The sequence below is a fragment of the Phoenix dactylifera genome, chromosome 18 (genome assembly GCF_051530095.1).
Source record: "Phoenix dactylifera cultivar Ajwa chromosome 18, Ajwa_hap1_PhDact_Kaust_v1.1, whole genome shotgun sequence".
NCBI lineage: Eukaryota > Viridiplantae > Streptophyta > Magnoliopsida > Arecales > Arecaceae > Phoenix > Phoenix dactylifera.
In genome coordinates this window covers 14,120,375-14,128,470 of record NC_143207.1, presented here as the reverse complement: position 1 = coordinate 14,128,470, position 8,096 = coordinate 14,120,375, and the positions used below count along the sequence as shown (strand labels likewise).

General features: G+C 38.0%; 1 protein-coding gene across 1 annotated transcript; it reads right to left on the bottom strand.

The window, feature by feature from the left end:
• Nucleotides 1-1,958: 1,958 nt before the first annotated feature.
• Nucleotides 1,959-7,739, bottom strand: LOC103717353 (protein TIFY 6b). Its single transcript, XM_008805693.6, has 7 exons — nt 7,380-7,739; nt 6,259-6,455; nt 5,877-6,160; nt 5,707-5,797; nt 5,248-5,605; nt 4,388-4,445; nt 1,959-2,329 (listed from the first exon to the last, which is right to left on the bottom strand). The coding sequence occupies exons 1-7, from the start codon at nt 7,462-7,464 to the stop codon at nt 2,239-2,241; spliced, it is 1,164 nt and encodes a 387-aa protein (XP_008803915.4). The 5' UTR covers nt 7,465-7,739; the 3' UTR covers nt 1,959-2,238.
• Between the last annotated feature and the right edge of the window lie 357 nt (nt 7,740-8,096).

Sequence of the window (8,096 nt, the reverse complement as noted above, 5' to 3'; positions counted from 1 at the left end):
GGTCTTATTTACTAAAAATAAATTATCCTAAAGTATTTCCTCAGATTGAATGCTTTCTTATGATTTTTGAGTTCCAAGTATTTGTCTGCTCTAAGAGTCCATTGGGTGTCGAAGTGTTTCAGTATCATGAAATGTAACAGAAAAAATAATAATAATATTTATTAATTAATCCAATAATTACAGTTTTATTTCATTAGTCGTTATTGAACCTTAATGAATCCAATAACTCTGGGTTTAATGGTATTGCTCGTTGGAATTGTTTCAAGTCGGCTACGTGCGTCTCTTTGTAAGAGAGGCCGAGAGCCATAGAGAGACTATATTCCCATCATTTTTTTTTCACTCTATTTTCCTAGGCACCCAAAGATATTCTTGTGCAAGAGCTCTGTGCTTGTGAGGGTGAGTAAAGCTTCCCTCAATCTCCATCATTATGCAATGGTTATGAATGCCTAACCCATTGGTGCATCCAAATAGCTCCTAGAGGAATAATTCCTATCCTCTAAAGCTACGGAGAACATTAAGATTTCCCTCTTGATGTGGACCTAGAAGAAGACACCAGGATTTCTTGGCCTTACATAAATACCCAAGATTTTTTTGATTCATAATCAACATGGGACTAAATACACGTCTATATAGATCCTCATGAACTACTTTGTTTTAAGTTCTAGCATTTTTGTCAGGCTAAACATCTAACTAAAATCACAAACACCACCATCTACTCATGATTATCCCTAAAGAGCCCATGCCGCAGCATTTTTTAGTCTGCATGAGCTAGGCTTGCTGTAACACCGCTCTCCAAAAGCCAATCTACTAATTATCGAGGTGGAATGATGCACATAATGAGGTACAGCTCATGTTTAAGGAGAAACAGGAAAGGTTTTTGGCTAAATGCACGGATTCAAACCATAAACTTCTGCTCAGAAATTTAACATTCACATTCACAAGAAATGTCTAAAAGTGAAGACAGGTTTCTTATTAGAAAGAACTTTGGAACTTGCAATATGCTATGGCCGTGTGGAAGGGAACTACCAATCACAGTTCTGATGATGGAATTTAACCATGAGCATCAAGGTTGCAGAATCTGAAAACTAAGAGATTTTGTTTGCTTCTAAACTGGCAAAAATAATAATTTCTTCAAGTATGTCTCTTCAGGACCATATGTATGACAGGCTTTGTTCCTATGGCTTATTTAAAACAAGAATGATAAATCATTAGGATGTCTTTTGCTTGTTGATACCTCCTTTTCCCCCAATGATTGAGCCTCATGACTCTTTACCTAAAATTGGTGCTTGCCTAAGATTGGACAATTATGAGAAGCATCATGTTGCATTCTTGTTTGTGGACCATCACATGGACATGGAAACTCAACTTGCTAGTAGTTTCAACAGAAGTGAGAAGTTAAAACAAATTCATCCTGCTGTAGAGTTGAGAAGTAATCAATGGATTCAAAATTTCCAGAAGAAAATGAGACTACTGGGAAGTAACTCATATATCACAGGAATCAGGAATTGTTTTATGAAAAACAGAAATACCAAGAGAAATCTGTTAGTTTCCCCTGCTACTCTATGGATATCATGAAAGCAAGGGACATGAAAATCTAGGAAAGAAACCTAACACTTTATCGGTAGCATCCCCCAGGTTAGCCTCTTTTTTCGTATTTGAAGAGAGGTCTTTGATTTGAACATGACTCAAAACTATGATCTATCTGTGTCCTCTTCTTCTTGGTCAGAGAAAAAACTTGGACAGTATCCATTTGTAGCTCAAAATATGTTACTTTGTGCCATTGGTGCAAAGCTAGAGCCCAAAGAGATTTTCTGACCAAAGTTAGAAGTAAATCAGACATTGTTCGCATTTCATCATACCACTGGCAGCATTAACAATAGAAAAAAGAACAAAAATAGAAAATAATTTTAAGAGCTATAACCATAACCACTAATGTTGCTGCAATATGAGAGCAAAAATTAAAATAAATATCGTTACTCGTTGAACTACTCCAATTATATTCACATAGAAGAGACCTTTACCTAACCAAATATATTACAACACCACCTCCTACCTGGTTCTCAGGACCCCAAATGAATGGCAAATACTACAGTTGCAGAAAGAAGGGTTTGTTGAAATATATAAATAAGCTCATATCACTAATTTTGTATTTGGTGACTCCCCATTACCCGCGATGTTCTTCTGTTGGCCCAAACACCATGAGTCCTCCCTGTTGCTCGAAAAGGCAATATCGGCTGATCAGGATTTGCTGGACACATTAGCATACTCCAACCCAGAAGCATTTTCTTGGGATTTCTTGATGCAAGAGTAAGGTATAGCATTTGTCACCCTGTAAGGAAAAGGAAGGAGGAGTTCAACAAGAATGGCTCAAGAACTTACACAAAATTGAAATTGAAAATGGGAAATGTGAATGAGCTTCCCTGACCAAATAAATGAAAGGAAAATTAGGTTTAAATAAATATACAATGCCATCAAATAAATCCATTGCATTTCTGAAACTGGACATTTCCTAGTCAATGTATATTCAGACAGGAAAAGGCACAAACCACAAACACAAACTAATGCAAGCTCTCAAATGTCTTGAAACAAGCCGTAAAATTATAGTAGCTTATTGGAGATGTTTGATATAACTCCTCAAATATAATCAAGTACCAAAAGCAAGTAAATACCCTCCAAAACACTTGTTTTGTATGTATACCCTTCTTTTTTCTTATGTTTTACATATATTCTCATACCATCTAACGTCGTTAAAAAATTAGCGCTTTAAAATTGAAAAAATGAAAATACCCTTAACGATTAAACATGCAAAAGAAATATTTATAAGGGTATACATGCAAATAGCAATTTTGGAGGGTATTCGTGCAATTTCACATACTTAGGAGGGTATACACGCAAAAAAAATCTTAAATTTTTTATATAAATACCCTCCTAAATATTGGAATTTGTATAAATACCCTACCAAACTGATATTTACATGCATGCCCTCACCAAACAAAATTTTTGTATAAATACTTTGGACATAGTGATTCAGCTAACGTGATTTGCCAAAATCATATTTATTTAAATTAAAAATTAATTCAAATTATGATATTATCTTTTTACTCCTAAAGTTGATAACAGATTAATGGGTCTTGCTGAAATCAAAACCATTCCATCGAGAAATTTTTTGATCTCTCTCGATTTTTCTCTTTCACTCCTCTGTCCGAAATCAAAACCATTCCATCAACTCCCTTCTCCACCATTGGCAATTCTTCTTCCTCATCCATTCGTCGGAGTTCTCGCCACCAGAATCTGAGTCCCTCTCATTGCCACCGAAGTTCTCCTTTTATTGTATCCTTTTTTACATGAAGATGGTTAGTCCTACCTTTAGCCTTATGAATTATTTAAAGAAAAATATTGCAAGAGATTTGCAATATTTATCTTTTAGTGTATGATATTTGTAATGTTTATCTTTTAGAGCTGAAAGATTTCTCGTGTGTAGGCAGGTGGCTGGTTTAAAATTACTGTGATAAGATGGAGGTCCCATACACTATATCTTTTTTCTTCCAGAAAATTGAAGCTCCAAAAAAAGTAGCTTAAGGTACACAGCATAAGGGGTGGCCTTCTACCACATGGCCGCAGAGGTTTTAATAAGTCTGAAGGGTTCTAAAGTCCTTCAATGATTTTGCATGGGAATGATTGATGTTGTTCTTCCATCCATGAGCACAGCGGTAGCAAAGAAGCTTGATCATTGCAATCTATCGTGTGCCTTTAAGAGATTCTAATCCTTTTTATATTCTAATATATGCCTCATATATGCATCTATAACAATATATATTACAAGCTATATTTCGCTAAAATAAGATATAGTAGTTGTTATAAATGAAGAAGAATAAAGTAGAATAATTCCATGTATAGTGAAAGAACTTTCATAGATCTTTTTGTTATCAAATTATCGAATCAATCTTTTTCTTGAGAAATATTTTTACAAAAAATATTGAGGAGCAAGCAGTAGACTAAAATCCTGGTGTTAAAACAAGTTGAAATAGACAAAAAATAAAATTAATTTTTTTTTGCATGTAAATCCTCCTCAATATGTGAAATTGCATAAATATTCTTCCAAAGTTGCTATTTGTATGTACACTCTTATAAATATTTCTTTTTACATGTCTACCTATTAAGAGTATTTTAGTTATTTTCAATTTTAAACCGCTAATTTCTTAATGACGTTAGATGGTGTGGGCACATACAAAAGAAAAAAGAAAAAAAAAGGTATACATGCAAAACAAGTGCTCCATAAAGGGTGTACAAGCAAATATCAATTTTGGAAGGATATTTATGCAATTTTTAATATTTAGGAGGATATATACACAAAAAACCGTACTTGAAATTTGCATGAAAGTTTTACCTTTCCTTTCGCTTCTCCAAGAACCGGGCCAATGATGCTCTCCGAGCCTGAGGTACAGCTGCAAACACAAATCACCCATTTATTGAGAAGCAGCTCCTGGTACTAGGAAAACACTACTTTTGATTAGCCAATATGATTAATAAAGAGCAATGAGAATCTATGCCCAGGAGAGCAAGAAGTTTGAATATGGTGAATTTGGTGCAAAAATGGAATACAAGGATCTGCTTCTGCATATCCTATCGAATCTTTGATCTTGCATACTCTGAAGCATGGTCATGGATAAGACACAATATGGATACACCAATGCAACAAATTCAGAGAAAAATAGGATATAGATGCAGTGCGCATGCAGCAAGAAACCATATACGACCATCATAAGACAAACAATTGTAACTTTTAAGTTCATTAGAAATTCTACAGTTCTAACTTTTCCTCATTCACTTTTATAGGCTCTCTCTCTTTCTTCAAGCACATACAGTAATGAATGGCAGAGGGGGTTTTATTTACATTGACACTATTGATCCAGGTATCTAGTCAAACCAAATCTAATTGGCCCTTCCCATAACATTCCAATCCCCCATAGCATGTCAGATATATTTGACAAGTATCCGGACCCATATCCTTGTATCCATTATCATTTTTGGTAAAAAAATAAATTGATGTTTATAGAAGGAATTTAGCATGTATCGGGTTTTATCAGAGGTATACCGGTTTTCAATACATAAAATCTACAGGCATGACTACTCTAGTCAATTATCCGTGCTTAAAAATAGATAAAATTCACTCTGATGATTGTGCACGCCCCAAATCACTATGAAGGAATCAAAATTGCAACTAATGCAGCTCTAAGCAATAAATACCTCTTGGCGCGACAGTTGCAACAGAACTAGAGCCTAGTGCAGCAGTTAGAGTTTTTGAAGGCTCATTCTGGCTTGTGGGAGCCAAGGAACCAACAGTCTTAACCACAGCAGTATCATCATTGATGGTAGAACCACCACCACAGTTAGGTACTGTTTGAGAAGTAACTGATAATGGGCTGGAAAGGCCTGAGCAAGGTGAAGCCACGTGGCTCGAGGTAGGGGTCAGGTTCTGATTTGTGCTTAGAACATCAGATCCTGCCAGTTTTGTTGGGGCTGGAGCAAGTGGTTCACATCGTGGCTTCACAGCATTTGAAGTCGCATTAGATCCCTTACTTGCTAGTAACATAACTGCTTGAGCCTACAAAACGTAGTACTTTGTAAACAACTAGCCTCACAGACATTAAATCTTCAATTTTACTTTTTTATAAAAATCATCAATTTCACAATGTAATGCATTACCTTGTCCAATGGGACATCATCAAATACATTCACAGCACCTGCATAAAATATTGTTAACTGTGCAAATTTGGAAGCTGTCTTGGTCACACTCCTACAAAATTCCATTTCGGATTTTTGTCAACAATTGAAGAACTTTCTAATAATAAGCACAGAATTTACCAAAATGTTACCTTGGAGCAAGTGCTCCGACCACAGAATCCCCACCAGGGGCACTGGCTGCAAGCCCTCCTCCAAATGGCTGCTGCTTTAAAGAGGTGACAGCAAGAGTTGATGCACCTTGGACCTTCAAGAAAGGACTGCTCCTGGTAACTGGTAAGGAGTGATGAGAGACATGTGGCAACATTCTAGGCTCGTTCAATTGGTGAGCACAAGCACCAAAGGAACCCGAATGTTGAGGTTGGGACACTTGCATGCTGTATTGGTGGACGCCTTGTCCATCAAGACCGAAGGGTTTCTGTCAGCCCAAATCACAAAAGTTTTTAGTTGGATATCTTGATCAAAACAAATAGTGTGATACGATGGTTCCATGATCAGTTTGACAATTAAGCAGACCTGTAGTGCTAATGCAGGGAAGGATCTGTGATTGGCCTTGAAGGCATCGACAGTAGATATTGGCTGAAATCCTGAAGAGAACTGATCAAATGCAATCTTCCTTGGCCTCTCTTCATGTTGTTTGAAGGATACAAACTGCTGCGTAGCAGTGGTCGCGTTCAAGAAAGGCCACTGCAGGGCAGAACCTCCAACGTAGACTGCAAATTCCACATAGTAGGTATGTAAGGAGCATGGAAATGAGATTTAATGCATCCATCAATTTTAATCTAGAAAAATGAGAAAATTTATACACTCAAGTTGTAAACAACTGTATCCGCAATTATTTGATGTAAAGCTTCTACCAAGGCTAGTCTATATAATCTTCACAATCTGAGTCTCAGGTTTCCACTGCTAACTAAAATCTATCGAATTAAATGCACCAAAAGACATCAAATAGATCCCAATGGACCAAGTATGGCATGATTGCGTTCAATCGCAAGAAATGATGCTAATCCAACTCTAGAAAAGGTAGAAATAAAAATTACTTTATGATCAAAAGAAGGTTCTCAAAAGTTGCAGCAAATATTAGTCAGCTAACCATGTTTCTTCGCTCGCAAAATGAACACAATCCAAATCCACGTTAAATATTGCAGAGGAATAGCAAGCCCACTTCAAAGCATAGCTATTTATGGAAAGAAATTTTACATACCCATCAATACCACTTTTCTTACTGTTCCTTACTAATCAAGAATAATTAATCTGGGGTATTTTGGCAACACTCGCAAAAATCCAGCTCTCCAAATACGTGCAGACTCACAAAAACATTAGTGCAATCAAGACAATAAATCCTAATTCTGTGATTCCAATAATAACTTCTAAAGAAGCATTCCAAAAACCAAATCCAAAGCAAAAGGCTACACAACTCCAATAACGAAAAAGTGACCAGAAAATAATTAAAACACAAATCTTTAATCAAAACCTACCGGAAACTTGCACCAAAAACTTCACAAAGACCCATCTTTCTTGGAGGGGAACAAACAGGAGCTTGGACACGAAGAATCCCCCAGACAATTAAATCAAGACGACAATTTTTCATATATTTACAGGAAAAATCCAAAGTTGAAGACATAAATAAATCGGACCTGGGTCCTGGCGGCTCCCCCTGCCGTCCTCCTTCGGCGGCGGCCCGGAATCTTTGGCATTTATTCCCAGAAAGTCCCTCTCCATCGCAGATCTAATTGGCACAAGGCCTAATTCTCTTCCCGAAAAACCCCTAGCCCTGGATGAAGCTCTTCCCAGAATACACCTATACCTCACGAGCGTCCAATCCCAGCCCTCTCTCTCTCTCTCTCTCTCTCTTCTGTGTTCTGCTCTGCCCTACGCTTTCTTTTCTTCCTCCCGGCTGGACAGAAACTAAAGCCACTAATTTTTTTTTCTTTTGCTTTTCGGCTTTCCCAAAATACGCCACTTACTTGGCCGCTAAATTTATAAGTCCCACGAGCACGAGATCTGAGACGCCACCTGCCTATTAACGGGGCCGTCCGGTCATGAAGACCGTCTGGTCCGGTCACCATCCACGTGCTCGGCCCGCGAGATTCCCCAACCCGCCCGATCAGTGGAGCTCCGCGCGACACGCGTCCTCGCCGTGGGGCCTGAAGCCGACGGCGAGGACTCCGGGCGGGTCCTGATCGGCTACGATCAAGCGTTCCCCTCGGCGATTATCTGGCAAGTAAAAGGACCGCCCCGTGTGGTATCCCGCGGAGGAAGGATGTTATAGTGCTACGCCATCGAGATAACCTGACAGCCGTCCGATGGGGTTCGCGTGTTCGACTACGGAGCAGTGATTTTTATCAGTCTAT

Excerpts from the sequence above, each read along its gene's own strand:
- LOC103717353 (XM_008805693.6), bottom strand. The coding sequence starts at position 7,464 with ATGGAGAGGGACTTTCTGGGAATAAATGCCAAAGATTCCGGGCCGCCG. Across the intron at positions 5,798-5,876 it reads GTCGGAGCACTTGCTCCAAG|GAGTGTGACCAAGACAGCTT; the intron begins GTAACATTTTGG and ends GGAATTTTGTAG. Across the intron at positions 2,330-4,387 it reads TTGGAGAAGCGAAAGGAAAG|GGTGACAAATGCTATACCTT; the intron begins GTAAAACTTTCA and ends TTTTCCTTACAG.